General features: G+C 34.3%; 1 protein-coding gene across 2 annotated transcripts; it reads left to right on the top strand.

The window, feature by feature from the left end:
* The first annotated feature begins 25 nt into the window (after positions 1 to 25).
* Positions 26 to 21,026, top strand: LOC105484313 (family with sequence similarity 76 member B). Of its 2 annotated transcripts, none has more exons than XM_011745817.3 (10): positions 26 to 585; positions 1,419 to 1,483; positions 2,309 to 2,363; positions 3,709 to 3,864; positions 6,776 to 6,975; positions 10,157 to 10,204; positions 10,396 to 10,476; positions 11,128 to 11,260; positions 14,039 to 14,140; positions 18,344 to 21,026. In XM_011745817.3, exons 1-10 carry the CDS (start codon positions 166 to 168, stop codon positions 18,431 to 18,433), a joined length of 1,350 nt encoding a protein of 449 aa, XP_011744119.1. In that variant the 5' UTR covers positions 26 to 165; the 3' UTR covers positions 18,434 to 21,026. The 2 variants fall into 2 exon arrangements, with proteins under 2 accessions (XP_011744119.1, XP_011744118.1); XM_011745816.3 differs by having other exon boundaries at positions 11,125 to 11,260.
* Positions 21,027 to 21,348: the final 322 nt, after the last annotated feature.

Here is a 21,348-nt window from a genome sequence, read left to right as displayed (position 1 = left end):
CGCAGACCTTTGGGCGGGGCAGGTTCAAAGCGGATTTCGCGCGCTGAGAGCTCCGGGCTCTCATTGGCCGGCGACATCCTCCCTTTGTGGGCGCTCCAGGCGTCGCGGAAGTTGGAAGTTGGGAGGAGCCACCGAGTGACGCGTGGCCTCCGCAGCCAATCAGGGATGGGGAAGGGAGGCCGAGAAGGAAGCGGATCCGCGGTCGCGCAGCTAAACAGCAACCCCTACCCGCTTCGTCTCCCTCCGCCGCTATCGGGGCCTAAGCGGGTGCGGCTGGCACGGCGTCACTGGGTGGGCTGGGGCGGAAGTGGAGGCGGAGGGAGACGGTGGCGTCGTCCGCGGGGCCCTGGGCTCTGGCGGCGAGGACCTGGTGGGCGCGAGGCAGGGGGAGGGGGAGGAGGAGGAGCCCGCGGCCGGGGCGGCGGCGGCGGGTCTCGAGTTCTCCGTAGGGCCCCGCCTCGGAGCGGGCGGCGGCGGAGGAGGAGACTGAGGAGCAGGATGGCGGCCTCGGCCCTGTACGCCTGCACCAAGTGTACCCAACGCTATCCCTTCGAGGAGCTCTCCCAGGGCCAGCAGCTCTGCAAGGTCCGTGGCCTCCGGGAGGAGGGCGGGATGGATGTCCTCGGTCGTAGCCGGAGGGGGCCGGGTAGCCGCTGCACTGCAGCCCCTCTCTCTTTGCCGGCGCCTCGGGGGTTTGGGAGTCTGGTGTCCCCGCCTCCCCACTCGGGGACCCCTTTTTCTGGGGGCTTGAACATCAGCTGGGAACGGCCCCTGAGAGGGAGGCAGAATCGTGCCCTCTTCCAGGCGGCCCGGGCGGGTGCCGAACCCCGTCAGCGTCTGAGGGGTCTCAGAGGTGGGGTTGAGTGAGGCAGCCACCTGTCTATACCGCAGAGACCCAGGGATGGAGATGTTTTCATCTCGGTTTTCTGCCTGGTCTGTCCTCTTCTTCCACCAGGAGGCAGGGGACGATTTTTGCACTTTCTTGCTAGGAACCCGAAGCCGCAAAGCTGATGGCATCCTTCTTCCCTGTCCAGGAAAGCGAAGCGACTGGTTTGGGAACAGAATGCTCTGATTTGGAGCTCCTCCCATCCCATTAAAGCCAGGATGCTGTCTGTGAGCAACGGTGCAAAATAATAAGTAGTTTCACATTTAACCAATCCTTGAAATCGGCCCTGACAGCTTTCTTAATTTGTCTGTAATATACCCCACGTCTACTAAAGACAAAGACACCTATGCCTTCCCTGAGGAATTATATTGTGATTGGCCACTTATATGATAAAGCATCCAGTTCCTCACGTTGGGGCCAGGTTTTATCAATATTTTAGACATTTCACTAGTTTGGGTAAACAATTTTCTACCAGAAAAGTGACATTTGGGACTTTCAGATAGATACCGACTAATGTATTGTCTTATTACAGGAATGTCGGATTGCACATCCTATTGTAAAATGTACTTACTGCAGATCAGAATTTCAACAAGAGAGGTTTGTATACTGAACAGTTTTTGACTGTTAAAGACAAGGGTTGTCTGTATGGAATATTTGGGGGTTGTAATCCCATATTTTTGTGAAAGTATTTTTAAAAAATGGTTTAGCCCCAGAAATTTTAAGTTGTAAACCTTTTATACATGGTGGGAGAGAATGTTGCCAAAAAAACCAGGGGTTAATTTACCGTTACACTTTATATGAGACAGAATAAATTACTACGTGGAAAATGTACAGCCTTGCTAATGAAAATGCAAATGTAAACAGTTACTGTTATGCTAAAAAAAGAAGGTAAAGCCTTAATGGACCTGAGGAAAAGTCTGTAGTGTTACCAACTGCCGTCCAAGGGTGAAATGTAGTAATTTGTTACATGGAAGAGGAGTAGTATGTAACATTTTTAACAGTTATTTCCGCTCTGAGAGTATATACAGAAAGTAGCCTCAGAAAAGAACAAATAATTTCTTCTTAAATAGGTGTGGGCGTTATAATGTTGGACAATAGCCAAGTGGAAGGTTAGGTAGGCACTGGTATTGTAATGCTGTGCATTAATAGTGGCAAGTGTGAAGATTTTGGAGCTGTATAGGAAACATTATGATGTTTTGTGTACAAAAAGAAATACACAATAAAAATGTATAAAAATGTTTGTCTTAAGTTAATTTGGGTAAAACCAACTCTGAAAAGATCCTTGTGTTTTTGAGAAAAATCCGTGGTCCATATTAGAGTAAGTTTTAAGTACTACAAATCTTTGACTCATTTTATTTTGACATTGTGCTAATTGCTTTAGAAAGCTACATAAACATGATCTATATACAATTTCTTTTTCAGCAAAACTAACACAATTTGTAAGAAGTGTGCTCAAAATGTGAAGCAATTTGGGACGGTAAGTATGTCATGTTTTCATGTCATTGTTACCAGTTAATATTTTTCACAAAGCTGGACCTTTTAAAAAGTACATACTGCTGGCCGGGCACAGTGGCTCACGCCTGTAATCTATCACTTTGGGAGGCCAAGGCAGGCGGATCACGAGGTCAGGAGATCGAGACCATCCTGGCTAACACAGTGAAACCCCGTCTCTACTGAAAAAAAAAAAAAAAATTAGCCAGGCATGGTCGTGGGCGCCTGTAGTCCCAGCTACTCCAGAGGTTGAGGCAGGAGAATGGCGTGAACTCGAGAGGCGGGGTTTGCAATGAGCCGAGATCCTGCCACTGCATTCCAGCGTGGGCAACAGAGCAAGACCCAGTCTCAAAAAATAAAAAAGATGTACTGCTGTGCTCTTATGTATTTCAACATACCATATTTTATGAAAGAAATCTTCCATAGATATTTTGATGGAAAGGTGACAACATTTAAAAACAGTCAAATTATATGCCTGTTTTACATGTATTGAATATCAGTGTGAAATTTGTGAAGCTATTCTTTAAAGATTCAAATATAGCAAATTCTTGGTTATGGAGAGCTTATCCATGAAGTTTGCGTGATCAGACTTTAGCCCACTTCAGAACGACCTCTTCAGAACTATTTTTATAAAACAGCACAATTCATACATTTTTTCACAGAAATCATGACCCAATCCTAGTACAAATTGTCTTATATGTATACTACAGTCATTATAGGTATATTATACCAATATTATTTATTATTGGTTAAAAATGCTAACTTTAATGCTTTAAACTGTCCTGAATCATCTTTTGAATATCAAAGAAAATCAAGGTGTGTTTTTATAGTTTATGTTGAATATGCTTGTCCCTATTTTTTTAAAGTTGAAAACTCACAGTATATATTCCTTACATGATTTGTACCTATATGTGATGAAAAGTTAACATTTTTAAAATAAATGATATGGTCACTAAGCTAACTAGGATATTAAATTAGTAGAAGTACATTTCCTCAAATTCTTGATTCATGAGACTTCTATACATGTGTACCTTTATTTTCATTCTTGGTAACCTTTTTGTGTGTAGTTTTTGTGTTATCTAACACTATGCAAATCACAAATCTATTTCTCATGATCTTAGAGTAATAGTTTCATGACTAGAAATAAATATTAGTTGAATGCATAGAAACACCGTAAAAGTTATTGCGTATGACAGGGTAACAAACTTGACACAAAACAAATTTTTTACCTGAGTTTTCTTAATTCCAGAAATATGTCTAGAATACTGGATATGTGCTATGCAGCAAATATTTAATGTTTTTAAAAGTCTCAAAATATGTATGTTTTTCAGCCCAAGCCTTGTCAGTACTGTAACATAATTGCAGCATTTATTGGTACCAAGTGTCAGCGTTGCACAAATTCAGAAAAAAAGTATGGACCACCTCAGACCTGTGAACAGTGCAAACAACAATGTGCTTTTGATCGGAAGGAGGAAGGAAGAAGAAAGGTATGCTTTGTTTATGTTGTGACATCTTCTGGAAATTAAATGCCAAACAAGTTAGAAATTATGATTAATACACTGCCGAGACAGGATTTATTTTTTAGGTCCATGAAAGCAAGTAGTTAGATGAAAGTGCAGAATAGTGAGTTTTCTCCTTGTTTGCATGATACATAGATTCATGTACTATACTTTAAAAAATATTTTATGATGGCTATTCTGTACTAGTTGGCTATCCCACATTTGGTTCAGGAGATGTAACTAATTTTTATTAAATAACTCACTTTACCCTTTTGCTGGTTACTTGACATTGCTTGTGTGAAAAAGATACCTAATGGCACATTGGCACATGAAATTCAGTTACTCTTGTGCCTTTTGATACAGGCTCATATTTGAAACTGTTGTTTGTTTTTGTCTACCTGCAGTGACTTAATGTAATAAGTGTATGTGTTCATGTGATAATTCCTTTGCCGATCAGCATTCACACAGGCCTCCTGTTGCCTATCAATTTTAGTTGATTTAGAGAATGACTACCGCTTTGAGGGGCTTCTTCAGGTCTCCCCACAGCAATGTATGTACTGCGTTGTAAGACATGTCCCACCAGCATGACTGGTACATATACATCATGAAATACTGTGAATGGAATACATGTGAACAAAGAGAAGATAAAAACTTGATACTATTTTTAGAGGGTTAGTCAGTACTTTCGGAAAGTCTCCTCTTTTCTTTGACACAGGTACGATTGATCCTAATTATTTGTGGTAGGTCTTTAAAGTTCCCACAATGAATACAGTAGTACTCACCTTATCCATGGGAGATACCTTCTAAGACCAGTGGATGCCTGAAACTGGGGATAGTAAAGAACCTTACTATGTTTTCTTCTGTACGTACATGCCTACAATAAAGTCTAGTTTTTTAATTAGGTATAACGAGATTAATAAAAATAATAAAATAGAACAATTGTATTAGCATACTCTAGTTACAGTTACATAAATGTGGTCTTTATCCCTTAGAATACTGTATCATATGTAATATTTTTAGACTAAGGTTGACCATGGGTAACTGAAACTGTAGATTGGGGGAGTACTGTATTGAAGCATTGCCCAGGAGAAATATAGGATTAAGTTCATGTCTCCAGTAATAACATGTTGGTCAGTTGATCCAATACATAACCTTATTTTGTTTGTGTTCCTGTTTTGAAGATATGTCATTTAATATATACTGTTGATTGGCTGGGCATGGTGGCTCATGCCTGTAATCCCAGCACTTTGGGAGGCCGAGGTGGGTGGATCACGAGGTTAGGAGATTGAGACCATATTGGCTAACACGGTGAAACCCCGTTTCTACTAAAAATACAAAAAATTAGCCAGGCGTGGTGGCAGGCGCCTATAGTCCCAGCTACTCAGGAGGCTGAGGCAGAGAATGGCGTGAACTCGGGAGGCAGAGCTTGCATTGAGCCGAGATCATGCCGCTGCACTCCAGTCTGGGTGACAGAGCGAGACTCCGTCTCAAAAAATAGATATATTATATACATATTTATAATGTGTATGATATATATGTTTATGTAATATATGATATATAGCACATATGTAAGATATATATCACATATATTGCGTATATGTTTTATATATATGTACACACACAGTCGATTAATTGCATTCATGGCCAATAGCGCTAAGAGTGCCTGAATATAACTTATGTAACACATGTATTTTCTCTGTAAGACACATCACAGCCTTCGTAGCTTTCTTTTTCTATTTTTAAGTTTGCTGGTACATGTGCACTTTTATTATATAGGTAAACTTGTGTCATGGAGGTTTGTTGTACAGATTATTTTATCATCCAGGTATTAAGCCTAATATCCATTAGTTATTTTTCCTGATCCTTTCCCTCTTCTACCCTCCACCATCTGATAGGCCGTAATGTGTGTTGTTCCCCTCTGCGCGTCCACGTGTTTTCATCATTTAGCTCCTACTTGTAAGTAAGAACATGCAGGATTTGGTTTTCTGTTCTTTTGTCAGTTTGCTAAGGTTAATGACTTCCAGCTCTATCCATATTTCTGGAAAGGGCATGATCTTGTTCTTTTCCATAGCTGCATAGTATTCCATGGTGTATACGTACCACGTTTTCTTTATCCAGTCTACTAACGATGGGCATTTAGGTTGATTCTATGTCTTTGCTATTTCACATTACAACTTTCTTGAGCCTAGGAACACTATACAGCACTTTGGCATTACTCTTTGGGACGGCAAAAACTCGAAAAACATAGCACTAAATAGACTGAAAAGGATACTTGTCTGAGAGGTGAAATAAGGCAGAGCGTCACCTTGTTCCACCTCAGCTATGAATGTATGCTATTGGGTGGCACAGATTTTTGACCACTCTGTGTATGTGTGCAGTGGCCACAAAAGTGCTGCAAGTCTTGATTTTTGGGTTACAGATACATTTACTAAGTAGGCAAATACATGAATAGGAAATGCAAGAATAATGAGAGGCAACTGTGTATGTCATTTAGGTGCTTCTGTTTTTCTGTAAATTTACAATACTTACTGTAGTGAAAAATACTTTATTAGTAATTACACAGTGATTTAAGAATTCAGCCTATATGTCTTGGAAGTATATCAATTTATGCTTATTCTTCTGGAATAAGAAAAAATGTAACTTTTTCTTCAAATTAAAAATGCCTCAAAACTAATGGAAATCCGTATGTCATCCTCATCAGTTTTATAAGTATTTTCCCAAGTTTCAGAAAAGTCCAATTTTATTTCTATTTTGCAAAAAGTCCGTGAATATGTGCATACATGCATTTGCACATATTGCATGTGAAATATAGGTGGAAGTTGGGTGGTTTATCTTACCTGGTTTCATTTACAGCCAGTTTATATGGGTACATTTAATTTACCACGTGTTTTCTTAAAAGGTTGATGGAAAGTTATTATGCTGGCTCTGTACTTTATCGTACAAAAGAGTTTTACAGAAGACGAAAGAACAGAGGAAGAGCCTGGGATCTTCACATTCAAATTCATCATCTTCATCTCTAACTGAGAAAGACCAGCATCATCCAAAACATCATCACCACCATCATCACCATCACCATCGTCACAGCAGTAGCCATCACAAGTAAGTACTTCGAAATCATATTTTAAAAACTCATCCTGGCATTTTAATGCCATTTATTGGTGTTTACTTCTTGCAAATGTTCACTATGTGCTAGTCTAGTTTCCATTTTACACAGTAAGCATCTTGAGTGTCTAAGGCTGTGTCTCCATTTTATTCAGTGTATAATGTTACCTACATGGAATATGTTTAGCTGTTTACCTTAATAGAGATAAGACATTTAGGAAATTAATATATAAAACTATAACCATATAAAGTCAAAATACAAGTACATCAGTTTTAAATAATTTATCAAAAGCCTCAGTATTCTTTTTTTGTTTAAATAATTAAGGTTTTATTTGAAAAATTATAATTTATCTTAGTCAATTTGTTTTAGTAAAAACAAACCAAAACAAACCAATGACTGGGTTCGGAGAACATATTTTAATACTATAGTTTGTTACTATGATAGAAGCATTTCTAATCTTTGTGGTCCCCAAAATATGAGAAATGTTTTTAACTAGTGATACTTTGTGTTTTTTCAAACATATATTTAGGAACTCTACTTAAATACAGACAACTGTAGTTTTCCCTCAATATGTTTGAGGGATTGGTTCTGGAACCCCCTCATAGACCAAGATTTGCATATACTCCAGTTCTGCAGTTGGCCCTGTGGAGTCTGCCTATAGGAAAAGTTGGTCTTCTATGTATGCAGGTTTCACATCCTCCAAATACTATATTTTTGATCTGTATTTGGTTGGAAAAAAAAAATTCCCATATAGGTGGTCCCATACAGTTCAAACCTGGGATGTTCAAGGGACAACTGTACTTGATTTTTAAAGTGACCTGTGCGGGGAGTTATGTAGTAGTAGTACCTTAACCCTTGATGTGTGTGGTATAAAGGTTTTTTAAAATGCAGTTTTAGTCTTCATGGAAAAATCAAGAACATAAAAATTAAACTGATAAGCACAAATTAAAATAGAAAAAACAGGGACATATGGCATGCCCATTTTCAGAAGAATTTATTGTTTGTTCCTAAATTTTTCTGAGTCTTTAAAGTTTCAGATAGTTATTTAAAACAGAATTTACAAAAAACTGATGCCCACCTCATTTTGGAACACATGCAGTATTTTAGGGATGTAATGTAGTTCTAGCTAAATAGTAAGATTTGTTCTAAACTGTATTCAATCACCTATTAGATTATGAGGTTATGTTGAGGTTAGTGATGTTTAATTCTACCATGTTGTTGTAGTGCTGTCTAAATGTAGTGGTAGAATAAAATGCCGTGCCTTCTCTTCTGGCTGTTTTGAAGAAATCTTGTGATCTTTACGTCAGAGTATCTCAAGAAGCAAAGGAATATAAGTCTACATTGTTTTTGCTTCTTTCTTTAAGAAAAAATATGACAAAATGACTATATACCATAATAGCATACGTCAGACCTACTCCTGAGACTCCCAAAATGTCTCCTTTTCCTATTTACAGATAAATTTGTCTTAGCATTATATAAAAGGACACAATCAGATTATGTTTGTGAAGATTGAAGTATGTGACAGCAACTTAATTTTTTGAAAGAATGACAGATTTCAAAAAGAAAGGGAAAGAGAACGGTATTGAAAATGAAAGTCTTCAATTTTTTACTTTTTGTTACTTACGAAATACAAACACTTTTCTATTTGATGATTGTTGACCATTTGATGAACAGTTAGTTTGTAGGGTCCTATCTTAAGTTCAGTAGATCAGAATGAAAATAAGGAGCATTCATATTGTGATAGATGGTGATCGGCAGGGGTAGGGGATGTGATTCTAAGGTGGCACTAAGGTGGGTCTGAATCTAGGAATGGACAACCTTCAGAAAGCTAAGATGGGAATTCCGAGTGTTTCTGTCAGTCATATTAATGTGATTATTATTAACTTTGAGATATGGTTAGTGCTGTTAGTTCATGTATGGCTTGTTGTGCTTATAATGAAATTTGTGAGGGGAAAAAAAAGACAAGTGCCTTCCTCAGTAGGATTTCCATTCATTCACAAGTAAGAATAACTCAGTTGATGGAATTGTTGCTATTAATATTTTTTTCCCGACTTGGTACTTGTTTACAGCTGAGTCTTTAGGTCTGTTTTTTTCTTTTGCTTAAAAAACTTCTACAGCTGAACCAATAGTAAATTTTAGACACAGGTGAACATGTGTGTATATATATGTGTATATATATATACACACACAGGTGAACATGTATATATATATGTATATGTCTATTTTGTATATGCTAGCACTGTACTAAGTGCTTTTACGTATATAACTCATTTAATGCTCATATCAGTATAAGGTATGTATTACATATGAGGGAACCAAGGCTGGGGATTTTAAGTAATTTGCATAAGGTCACAGCTCAGATCTTCTAACATCTTCTACATTGTATAAAAACACGGCATGTGGTTCATAGAAGATGCTCTCTACATGCTGAGTGAATAAGCTAGGGGTTAGTGAAGCATTGACTGATATGCAAGTTTAGGAGGAAAAAAGTGTAGGATTTATGGTGAATTATAAAGTGATTATTAGTATTATGACAAAATAGAAAAGGAGTATTACAGTATTATGAGTAAAAGTAAAATCATTTGTTACTATGAAATTTCTCAATAGTTTCAGCGTTAACTTCTCCAGATTACTAAGTAAAGAGAGATCTACGGACTTTGGAGAGGATTCTTAAAAAAACTGGGAAAGAACCAAAGAAATCAATATATTTCCCCTTTTAAATTGATACACTATTCTGAGCAACTTGAGTTACTCCAAAAGAAGAATCTTTACTTTGGATTATTAGGAAAGCCTTAACTTTAAAGATACAAATTTTGTGTCTGAAATAGTAAGGACGGGCAAAGTACAGTGATACCTAAACTTTATAATCTTAGAATCTTGTTGTGGTAGTTTCCATGCTTGTGTAACCCACCCTTTGTATGATATTAAATTGAACTGTGGAGATCCTGATTAAAAAGAATTCTTGAAGAACTTAAGATGGTTAGTAGTCATTTGATTAAAATTTGTCTCATCAGAATGTGATTTATTCAATATATATTAGCTTAGTCTGAAAACTTAAATACCCCTTTCTCTGAACAAAATATTATAAACATAAAATGTGTATCCATCAAGAATGAATGTTAAATTTAGATGTACTAAATAAATGTCATTATTAGATGTCATTTGTGTATTTTTCAGAATCAGCAATCTAAGTCCAGAACAAGAGCAGGGACTGTGGAAACAGAGGTAAATACATTGCTGTATTTTCTGAAGTATTTTGAAATGTATGTTTATAAATGTGATATCCCTTCAACTTTGTTACTTAAGACTTACCAAAATCAATATTTTCAGTAATATTTTAGGGGAAGATGAATAACTTATCATTTGGTTTCTCTGTCCTTTTTACTCTAACTATTCTTATTAATGTTTGGTTTCAGCCATAAATCCTCTGCAGCAATTCAGAATGAAACTCCAAAGAAAAAGCCCAAATTGGAATCTAAGCCATCTAATGGAGATAGGTAAAAATGAATTCTTTTAGTGTTGTGAAAATTCAACTTAGTTGAATAGTTATGATTGAATGCCAGTTATTACTAGATTAAAAAAAAATAGAAACATGTATTTTCTACATTGACTTGAGTCACCTAGAAGAATAAACATAAATTAGTTTAAAATTTTTAGCTTAATTTTGGCAATAAGAAAGTGGCACTGAACTATGTTGTTCTATTTGGGAAATAAATTTGGGTTTTGAAGAAACAAATTTGGAGAACATTATTTTTATCTTTATTCTTCAGTGAAACACAAATCTAATTGTGATATTTTAAATTGACCTGCCTAGAAAATGTTTTTAGATTAAAAATATTATGAGCGTTACTTTGTTTTAGTTCATTAGCCAAAAGTTTGCTGATGTTACTGTACAAATTGGCTGCCTATTGCTTTACACTAGAAGTATTGACCCCCTAAAAGCTAATACTGAATTATATTTCTGCAGGTGTATGTAATGTGTGCCATTAGTAAGGTAATTTGCCAGTTGCATCCATTTCTGTCAGGTACATATTTTTTTGCATTAGCCTTAAGGATGTTTGTGGAATTGTCTAATTTATGCAATTTGAACACCTGCTAATTTTCCTTCTACTTCATTTAACTGTGTTTTACTTTTTTCTTTTTAGTAGCTCTATAAATCAGTCAGCAGATAGTGGGGGAACAGACAATTTTGTCCTTATAAGTCAACTGAAAGAAGAAGTGATGTCACTTAAGCGTCTCTTACAGCAGAGAGACCAGACCATTTTAGAAAAAGATAAAAAGGTAAGATCATGGTTCATTGAAGCCTGGTAAGAATTATGTGTTGACTGTTGCTTGATAATCACAAATTTTATTAGACTTTCTTTAATAATTTGGTAATGTTTGTTGGTTTGTTGTGCATGATTTTTATAAGACAAATTACAACCCCCCCGCCGCTGAAGCCGTCTAATGAAGATAGGTAAAAGTGGTCTTTCAGAATTTTAGTTCTAAGAATTAACTGAGCTTAATTAGGATAGTAATTTCTAAACTTTAATTTTCAGTAAGCATGTAATTTAAAAATAGGTCTAATACCTAATAATTTAAAGATGAGATGTAAATGGAATATTTTTAAAACTTTTTTAAGAATGTAGTTTGAATAGTCTTTGATATTCCATTAATATATATCAATCCAGATCAAATAACTGCTGAAAAGTAATGGTATGGGAATTTCCTGTAATAGTAATCAGCAATAGATGTCTAAAAGGTCATTGTGTAGGAAGTAAGTGTACTTATTGGGACTTTATCAGTTAAATCAAGAAGAATATTAAAATATGTTCATTTAGTGAAAAGAGGGATATTAACAGAATTATAGAAGGATTTAAGGTCTTGTGCTGTGAAATTAGGTTGGCATAATAGTGGGCAGGCATGGAACAGGAAACAATTTTGAAGTAATTTAGCCATGCTTAGATTCAAATCCCAGTTCTAATATTTTCTGTGTGACCTAAAGCAGAATGTGTAATTCTTTGGGCTTCAGTTTTCTCATTTAAATGAGAGCATTAATACTATCTCAAGTGATGGTTGTGATGATTAATGAAAATGCAAACTATTTATTATAGCTCCTGGTATGTATAAGTGCCCATAGGGGCTATTACTGTTTGATCATCTTTTGTACTTGTTTTATGGTGCCAGACAATGTAGTTTGACCTGTATCAAATTTATTATGCAGTAGAACACTAAAATCATTTCTTTTAAAAGAATAAGACCTTATTACGAATACATATATGAATTATGTCCATCTCTGAGTCTGTGCTTGAGTCTGTGCTGAGTTGGCTTTTACTTCTGGCATTCAATAATTTTTGATACATTTTCCCACACCTTGATGGTTAGTGGGCTTAATTTGTTCTAATACATTTGTACCTTACTTTAAGCAAATTCAGTACATGAAAATTAGGAGTGCCGTATAAGATAAAAATAGAATAGTTACGGGTGTCTTTGTCTTATAGTTCTTTTTGATTGACAGCATTTTTTAAATTAATGAGCCTTTATGGAAATTTGTCCTGTGTACAAAGTTTTAGAGACAAGCCAGGTATATCTGCATTAGCCTTGAGAAAAGTTGAATAAAATGCCGAGTTTACTGCAAAATAGCAATGATTTCAAAACCAAGTAGTAATCAGTTATAGAATATTGACTGTTAGATTTTTCTTTCCTCTCTAGCATAAGAGGTACTAACTTTGTATTGTGCCGTTAATTGAAGTTTTCTGCTTTTGTTAGTGTTCCTCTTTAAAAAAACCAAAGCACTAATGGGGATTGAAATCAGCATTGTTGTAAGGAAAATCCTAATTGTAGACCTAAAATAACTATACATTTGCAGCTTTTTCTTATTAATCTAAGACGACCAAGTTATTTTCCTGAATTGATTTCACAACGTTATTCAATGACTTCTAGAGCCAGACACTGAACTAGATCATGACGATACAAAGATGAATAAGACATAATTCTTACTTTCCAGAAAAGTTCATAGTCAGGAGGCAACTCACAGTGTGGTGAATAGAGTAATTGTCTTAGCTGATCTGGTGTAAATTGGCATTTCAGAACAGGAAATCTTTTGTGATTAGAGAAAGTTGAGAGAGAGAGAGAACTTAGTTATACTTTGAATTGGACAAAAGCAAGAGTTTTTTTTTTTTTTTTAATAAGAATATAAGACTCCATGATTTTCTCTATTTTTGCTGTTGTATGTCTTTCAGTCTACTAGATACTGGGTAATTACAAAGGAGAATGTGTAAACCTTTAAAGCTGGCATAAAGAAAAACCTTAAAAAGTAAACTGGAGTTGCTTCTGCATGGTTCTAATATGAAATTACATAATAACTTATTTAGTTGGAAGTCATGAGATATTATACTTTTATGTATGTCATTTATGAAAAAATTATGTAGCTTTCTTCCTCAAAGCACTGATTTTTTTCTTGTATTTGTCTAATTTAGCCCATATTTTATAGTAACCTTCTTTCTTTTCTCATTCTGTGTTGTATTTCTGTGCTGTGTTCTCTATTTTTGCCTCAAGTGTTAGGTGGTATTGTGTACATAATCCTGGACATAAATTAAAAAATAAAAACAGTGTAGCTTTTGGCTGAAAAGACTATTCCTTTTTGTATTACCCAGTGTGAAATTTCTTTCTTTAAGCATTGAAAGATTATTTTACCCTTAAGCTAGTTTAAATGTTTCTTTTGTTTTTACTATTATTGAAGTACATTTTTAAATGAGGCATTTTCCCAGTTATTAGCTGTTAAGCTTTTTTTGTTGGCATACCAGTTGCCAAACTATTTCCAGTCAAGCCATGTTTAGGAAAAAAAGAAAATTCAGAAGTTTTACTGATGGTCAGGTATTAACATTAAAATTATACTATTGTAAAGCAGATAGACTTCATCATTTCATAAAACAAATTTTAGATAGCTTGTACAATTCAGGAAACAGGAGTTAACATCTTCCACTTTTGTAATGAAATGTGAGTTTATTGTGAAAGTTACTTAAATTGTGTGTTTGTATGTGTGCAAATATATACATATATGTCTTTTTAATCTCTCAGTTAACTGAACTAAAAGCAGACTTTCAGTACCAAGAGTCAAATTTGAGAACAAAAATGAACAGTATGGAGAAAGCTCACAAAGAAACTGTGGAACAACTTCAGGTAACTACCATCATTTACGTAAAATGTTAGGCAAGGAGGGCTACACTTGAGTAATAGCATTCGTTGACTTAGATTGTTATTGGTAGCCCTATTTTGTGCATAGTTGGTGCATTTCAGTTTTGATTTTGACTTTATAATCATTTTTGATCTTGATCCCATTAGAAATTGTTGTTTGAAATTACTTGAAGTGTGATTCAGTACTTTAATCTTGAAAACTTTTGCCTAAACTTCAAGTGGAGTTTTTGGAGGAGGGTATCATTGGAGTATGTTCAATTGATTATTGGGCTTAGAGCAAAAAATTAAAAATCAGATTCATGAAACTAAGGTGAAAAGCAGGTCTTCAGTAGCAATCATTCTTCGTATTAATATTTCCTTCCAGATAATGGGAAGGTAGATGGGTGTATAAAACCAATTCTTAAGGACCTCGAGTGGCAAAAATGTATGCAAAGCAAGAGAGTTTACTTAACCTGCGTACAGTGGTTTGCAAAGTGCCAAATAGGGTTCTGCTAAATGCTAACAGGTAGTGATCCACCTGAACCTCAGAGTGCTGCAAAGTAGCATTTTAAGTATACAGAACAACTCAATGGTGAAGTCAGGAGTCACCACAGTAACAATCTGATGTCTGGCATGCAGAGATGGTGAACATCCAACATGGCTATGGAATGCTAACTATATTAAGCTTGTTCTCATCTAGGTTTCATAAATTTAGAAATTGGACCACACTAAATTAATTACATGTTCTCTGTGATTTATATAGTGTCACATTTGTAGAATTAATCTTTAGTAACAAAATTTTTAAGGTGTAAGAAATTTTAAATGTTAAAAGAATAGAAGATGGCAGCACACAGATTTCAGACTTGGGAGAGTACAGCTTCAGAAGGAAGGAGTTACTACTGCCCTGTTTCATTTTGTTTTTTCACATTGTAACACCAAGAGATATTTGCTGTTCCTTTCTTTTGGTTTTGTATTGTTCATACTTCTTTGCAAGTAGCTTAAATTAGTAGGGCTTAGGAACTTGCTGAAATTCGAGGTACACATTGTCTGGTTTTAATCCCTATCATACTATTATAAGATTGTTGAAAGGGAACCTCATGTAGAACCTGGGACATAGTAGGCATTCAGATAATTTGTTGACTAAGTGGTGATTTATGGAAATGCCCATATCATATATCAGATTCTTATATATTAATGTTTTTATCCACCAGCAAGTATTATTTTTAGTTTTATGTTATTCCTATTTTTCTTATTCAGTTATAAATGCTGAATGGTTACCTGGAACAAAATCTTCCACCTGATGATCCTTGATTTAATGTAATGTAACCAAAGCTCTGAAGTAAATCCAGAATGAGTTAACAGAATAACTGCAAGAGGTTCTTAGATATGTTTTAACTTAGTGCTCCCCACTGTTCAAAAGAGCAGTTTGTGTTTTGGTTTTTCTTTTTTAAAGTCATAGTTGCAAATACATGGGGTCTTCTTTGACTTAGCCTAATTGATATCTTAAGCCTACCTCCTCTTGGTAACTGAAGTTTCATATAATGTAAAAGTAACTAATATTTAAATTTTGACATGATTTTACATATGCTGTCTTACTTGTTACAAAAACTGAGTTATGTGATATGCCCATTTTACAGAGGAAACTGTGATCACATAGTAAACAGTGACATAGAAATCTCCATCTTCTGACTCCAGTTTATCTTTACTTTTCCCTGTTCTACACTAGTTCCCAACACTTCAGGTTCCTCAGGTTTTCTATTTCATCCTTCCTATCAGGCCACTTCCCTGATTTTTTTGTGTTATAACTAGAGACAGTCTGTCATAGCTGAGTACCATCTTTTTACCTCACTTCCTTTGGCAACCAATGGTACTAGTAGGATTCTTTACCGAGGTGAGGAAACAGGTAATTTTTTTTTAATCTTTATGTAATAAGGAATTGAATCCTGTGACACAAGATGGATCTTGCTCTAATAGCTAGTAAAATACTTTTAACTACCAAACCTACGACAAAACACGGAACATCACATGAAAATATTATTCAAAATGTCACCCCAAAATACCCCAAATATTGAAAATACTAAGATATCAAGTAAAAACTCTTATTCACTTAATTAGGTAAGTCGTTAAGAGGAAAAGGGACCTAACATCTGAGTGCCTTCTGTGTACCAGGAACTGTGTTAGGCTAAGTGTTTTATATATTTGATAAGTTCCTTTAACTCATTTTGAGTTTGGATGGTGGAGTTACTGTGTTACAAATGAGAAAATATGCTCCAGGTTATGTAGCTGGTTAGTAAGCCAGGATTTAAAGCAGGATCTGTGTAATTCTTAATTCTGATATTCTTTCCTTTAGACCAACATGTCTAAACTTTAAAACTTAGCTTTCTTAAGAGTCTGTAAAGAATTTCATTGATTTTCTTTTTTTTTTTGGCTGGCTGCAAAATGAAGTAATTTTAGGATAAAAAAATTTAAGTGTATATATATTGAAATATTGCATTATAAAATTCATTTTTAAGGTATTCAAATTAGAATAAATTTGGACTTGTACTTAACAATTGTGTTAATTTACCTTGAAGACTTCTTTTCTTATGTAATTTATTAAGAAATATCTTTATTAGTGATATAAATATATTAAAAGCAAATTGGAAATTAGCTACTAAAGCATTAAATGGAAAAATTGCTTTGAAGACTTAATGTTCAAATTACTTTATTTTGTACTTAAAATATGAAAGTTATAAACACTTTTTATTTCTTGATTGAGATAACTTGGAGATTCACAATTTTAGCTGTTTTGTATCAGTATAAACATTTTTACATAAATATAACTTACAGATCTAGTGGAGATCTTTTTGAGTCAAATTTGCAGACTCAAAATTTGAAATTGATACTGAATTTGAAATTGAAGTTTTTCATTACCACCTTAGTTATTAATAACCACTGAATAGGAAAGTCCTATTAATTATGCATCGGAACATAAAAAATGATTTGACTTGCACACATAAGATAGTACTGAGAATATTTGCATTTTGGAGGTCATGGCTGTTAATTAGCAAGAGTGATTGGAGAAGGGTGGGGAAATGGAAGAATAAAGTTTGAAAAAGGTTATTTCATGAAACCACTTTAAGATGGCATACAGAGAAGGCAGAGTGTTATCTGGCCATAAAAAGCTAAAATTAGAATAAAATATGAAGTACTGAGGTTAAAAAAGTCTTGTCTAGATAATAAAAATTCCTGAAACCTGTGAAGGAAAATGGTGTTGAAACCTAAGTCAGAGGATATCTTTTTAAAATGTGTTAATTTTAGGGGAGTACTCTGTTTTCATCACTTTCCCCATTTTGGTTCAAACTACAAAAATGCTTGATCATTAATGTATTTGTATATATAGGGATCCTTACTTATCTAAGTTTCCACATTTAAGAGACTGAATAAGGTGACAGAGGCAGTCAAAATGTGAAAATATTGACTGTACTTACACATTCCTCCTCACTAAACTAGTGATGGATGGACATTTAGTAATGAAATTCAAGTCAGATGATGAAATGAAATTTTGAATCTTTGCAAAAATTCAAGCTTTCATGAAATAGGAAACAATGATGTGGAACTGTATGTCAGATGACTGTATAGTAATTAAAGTAACAAGAATGAGTGGTTCTGATGGGTGCTTTAAAAAAAAATTGAGTATCATTGGGTGCATTTGGCAAAGTAACAAATTCTGAGTATTTTTTGCAAAAATGACCTCTTATGCTTGTTCTACAAGAGAGTAAACATAGAAGAAAGATCTTACACAGCTTGCCAGGAAATATTCCTCCCAAATCTTGATTCATTGTTTGATTTTATTAATTGTAAATTACAACTTATTTTCATAGTTTTCATGTTTTTAAGATGAAGGGCCAACACCTTTTCCCTTTTAAAATTTAGACCTCCTTTTAAGTGGATTCACTTCGTTTCCTTTTTTGTAACCAATTGTGCATCTTTGGACAACAATTATATTAATAATGACATTTACAAAGCGGGATGAACCAATCTAGAATTTTCCTTCTGCATGTTCATCCTTAAAGAGATGATTGTAAATGTATCAACTCTTTCATTTAATGTTAGTGCTTTAGTGAAACATTTATATAAATGAAAACAGTATTAAATAAGTAATATTCTTCATCATGACTTAATAATAATTCAAACATTTTTAATCTTGAATGTTTTTGTCTCCCACAGGCCAAAAACAGAGAACTACTCAAACAGGTCGCAGCATTATCAAAGGGTAAAAAATTTGACAAAAGTGGAAGCATACTAACATCTCCTTGAGAAAGTAATTTGTTTAGCATTTCTTCTTACAATGTAAATTTGGGGGAAAAAATTTTGTGAAGCCCTTAAATTCTGTGTAGTAGAAAAATATTTTTGCACACCAAATGAATTGGTGTGTTTCCTATTCACTTTTGTAATTGATATACAGCATTTTTTAAGTTGTAAAACATTGAAATAAAACTTCAACTGGTTTGAAGTAACTTTTTAATTATTTGATATCCAGGAACTTTTTTGCCAGCAATAGTATTAAACAGTTGTAAAGGAGTGCATGAGTAGTGCTCTTTATAAAACGCAACATGCAATAATAGAGTAGGTATGGTTTAAGAAGTCAGAGCAGCAGGGTTTTTTTGTTTTGTTTTTTTGTTTTACACTATGCTAATTTCAGACAAACAGTTTTCAATTTAGAAATACAAAACTTTTAAACGCGAAAAATGGTGAACACTGGTTTTTTGGGAATTGTGTTTTTACTTTGCATCACATGAATTTAGGAGAAAATCATGGTGCTTTTATTAAATGAACTTTAGATATATGTAAATTTGTTTTTTAAAGTTACATCATTAACATTAGTAACCTAGCATTTTCATTATTGGTATAGGAATTACTGTTTATTGTACAGTATCTAAGGTAAAATGTGTTTCTGTTTTGTAAAAACTACTGTAGATTTTTACTTACAAGTGCCTTTTGCCACCTAATGTTTTTATTTATAGGAATGCTGATCTTTTGTACATACAGTTTGTTTTAAAATCATGTTTAATAAATGTTTGTATATAAATGCATATGTACAGAAGCCTATTTCAAAAGGAAATCAAAGTTGCTAGTAAAATGTTTGAGATTACATTAAGAACTAACTGATAATGCATATAGATTTTAGAAAATCTTGTGATTTGTTTCTGTGTGATAAGGGAAGCTGTTGGTCTTTGAATTCATTTAATTATGTCAAAATAGTTCCCCAAAGAGTTAATTTTAAGTTGCTTCTTAAAGAGTAATTTTATTTTTTTTGTCATACGGCTTCATATTAATATTTTGTGAGTTATGTGTTTTGCTTTTTTATAAAATTTCTTTAAAATTGTAATGTTTCTACAACGATCCATATATCTGCTTTCCCTGTGTGTGGTTATCTAAGTTAATATTTATGTACACCATACTTAATTTGCAAATTTAAAGCAAATCTGAAAATTAATCTTTTTAATCCAGTCTGTGATAATCTTTGAATAAATTGGAATCTACTGTAAGATTCAGGCACTATAAGTAAATTGTCCCAAAGTCTTTAAAATTGTCTATAAAAGGTTAAGGTAGGGTGGGATAGGTTATGTGAAGTTATTGACTAATTATATTCTGATCCAGCGGTTTTCAGCCTGAAATGGAATTTATCTCCTAGTTATTATCAGTTCAGAGTTTTAGTTTGATTTTAAAGTATTGCTAGATACACTGTATAGAGTGAGTTGCTTCTCTTAATAATTTATGGGCAAAGATAAATTTGCTTCATGTAAAACTGTTACTGAATTTATCAGTTTTAAAGGTTTTTATACAAGCATTGATTATGAATGTCATATCAAGATTGGCTTTCTTAAGAACGTATGATTGAAACAATTTTTTTAACATGACGTGTTTCAGTAGACTGTTCTTATAGTTGCTCATTATAAAGTGATACCAAATAATTCTTTGTCCATTTTGAAAGCATAATATAGAGTAATTTTCAAGTGATAGAAAAAGATTCAGTTAGAATCTTGTAAACTAAACCAGTTTATTTTTATGGGATCTTCATGTAATAATTTTCTTAAATTTAGTACTCTCAACCATGATAGATAATGCCTTAACATGGATTTTAACGTTTGCAGGATTTGCTAAATTGATAAGATAGTTACTACCTTTCTTTGAAATTTGTAATGTTTTATATTCTTATTTCATAGCCATTTGTCAGTCCACAGTGGTCATTATGGTTTTACTTTGTGATAATTCTTATACCTTGTTGGAGAAACTACAAAAGAAAGCTGTCCTCGTCCTTCCCCTTAGCTAACATCAAAATTAAAAATAATATTAATGTTAGCCAACATTAAAATGAAGTTTGGAAGTTTAATGTTAGCTAACATTAACAGTCTAATAATTTAGCTTTGTAAATTCCAAGGCTAAAACCCTTTCATGGGCTTCACAGTATTTAATCCTAATTAAATACCCTTCTTTATTCCATGACCTTATTTTTATAACTTAAATTTTTTGCAATTGTATAAACTAGTTATTCAGTCCCAGTCCTGGATCTCTGTAGTGTTTTGACATAATAAACTGATATTCTTTAAATGTGGACCTGTAAGGAGATACTTATGGTGTGGTGTATTGTGCTTTTAGCCTGTTTTCCACTATTAATTAGCATTTACCAGTGAGAGTCATTTTGGCTTAAGTTATTTATGTATTAATAGCCTGTGAATATTGCAGTCCTTTTTAGATTATATTGGTCTAAATATGCATTCTGCAGTGAACCTGTTAAGCTGTTCACATGTATAGACTATTGAAATACTGTACTTGTACACATCTGACTGTTGACATTTTGTACTTTTTTCTAGATCCAATATTTCACAATAAAAAACTTGTCAAAGGCTTTGCATTAGTTTTCAATGGCTGCTGTAACAAATTCCCACAAACTTAGTGTCTTAATACAACAAAAATTAATTATTTTATGGTTCTGGAGGCTAGAAGTCCAAAATCAGGTTTACGGGTCTAAAGTCAAGGTATTGGCAGGATTGGTTCTTTCTGGAAGCTGTAGGGGAAAATCTGTTTTCTTGTCTTTTCCAGCTTCTATAGCTGCATTCTTTGCATTCTGTGAGCTCATTGACCTTTATCTTCAAAGCCCAAATTGTAGCATCTCAAATCTCTCTTTGCTGTTGCCATCATACCTTCTCTCTCAGAGTGTCTCCCTCTGT

The sequence above is a fragment of the Macaca nemestrina genome, chromosome 12, assembly GCF_043159975.1.
Source record: "Macaca nemestrina isolate mMacNem1 chromosome 12, mMacNem.hap1, whole genome shotgun sequence".
NCBI lineage: Eukaryota > Metazoa > Chordata > Mammalia > Primates > Cercopithecidae > Macaca > Macaca nemestrina.
This window is presented reverse-complemented; position numbering and strand designations above follow the sequence as displayed.

Excerpts from the sequence above, each read along its gene's own strand:
- LOC105484313 (XM_011745816.3), top strand. The coding sequence starts at position 166 with ATGGGGAAGGGAGGCCGAGAAGGAAGCGGATCCGCGGTCGCGCAGCTA. Across the intron at positions 10,477-11,124 it reads AAGCCATCTAATGGAGATAG|TAGCTCTATAAATCAGTCAG; the intron begins GTAAAAATGAAT and ends TTTTCTTTTTAG. Across the intron at positions 11,261-14,038 it reads TTTTAGAAAAAGATAAAAAG|TTAACTGAACTAAAAGCAGA; the intron begins GTAAGATCATGG and ends TTAATCTCTCAG.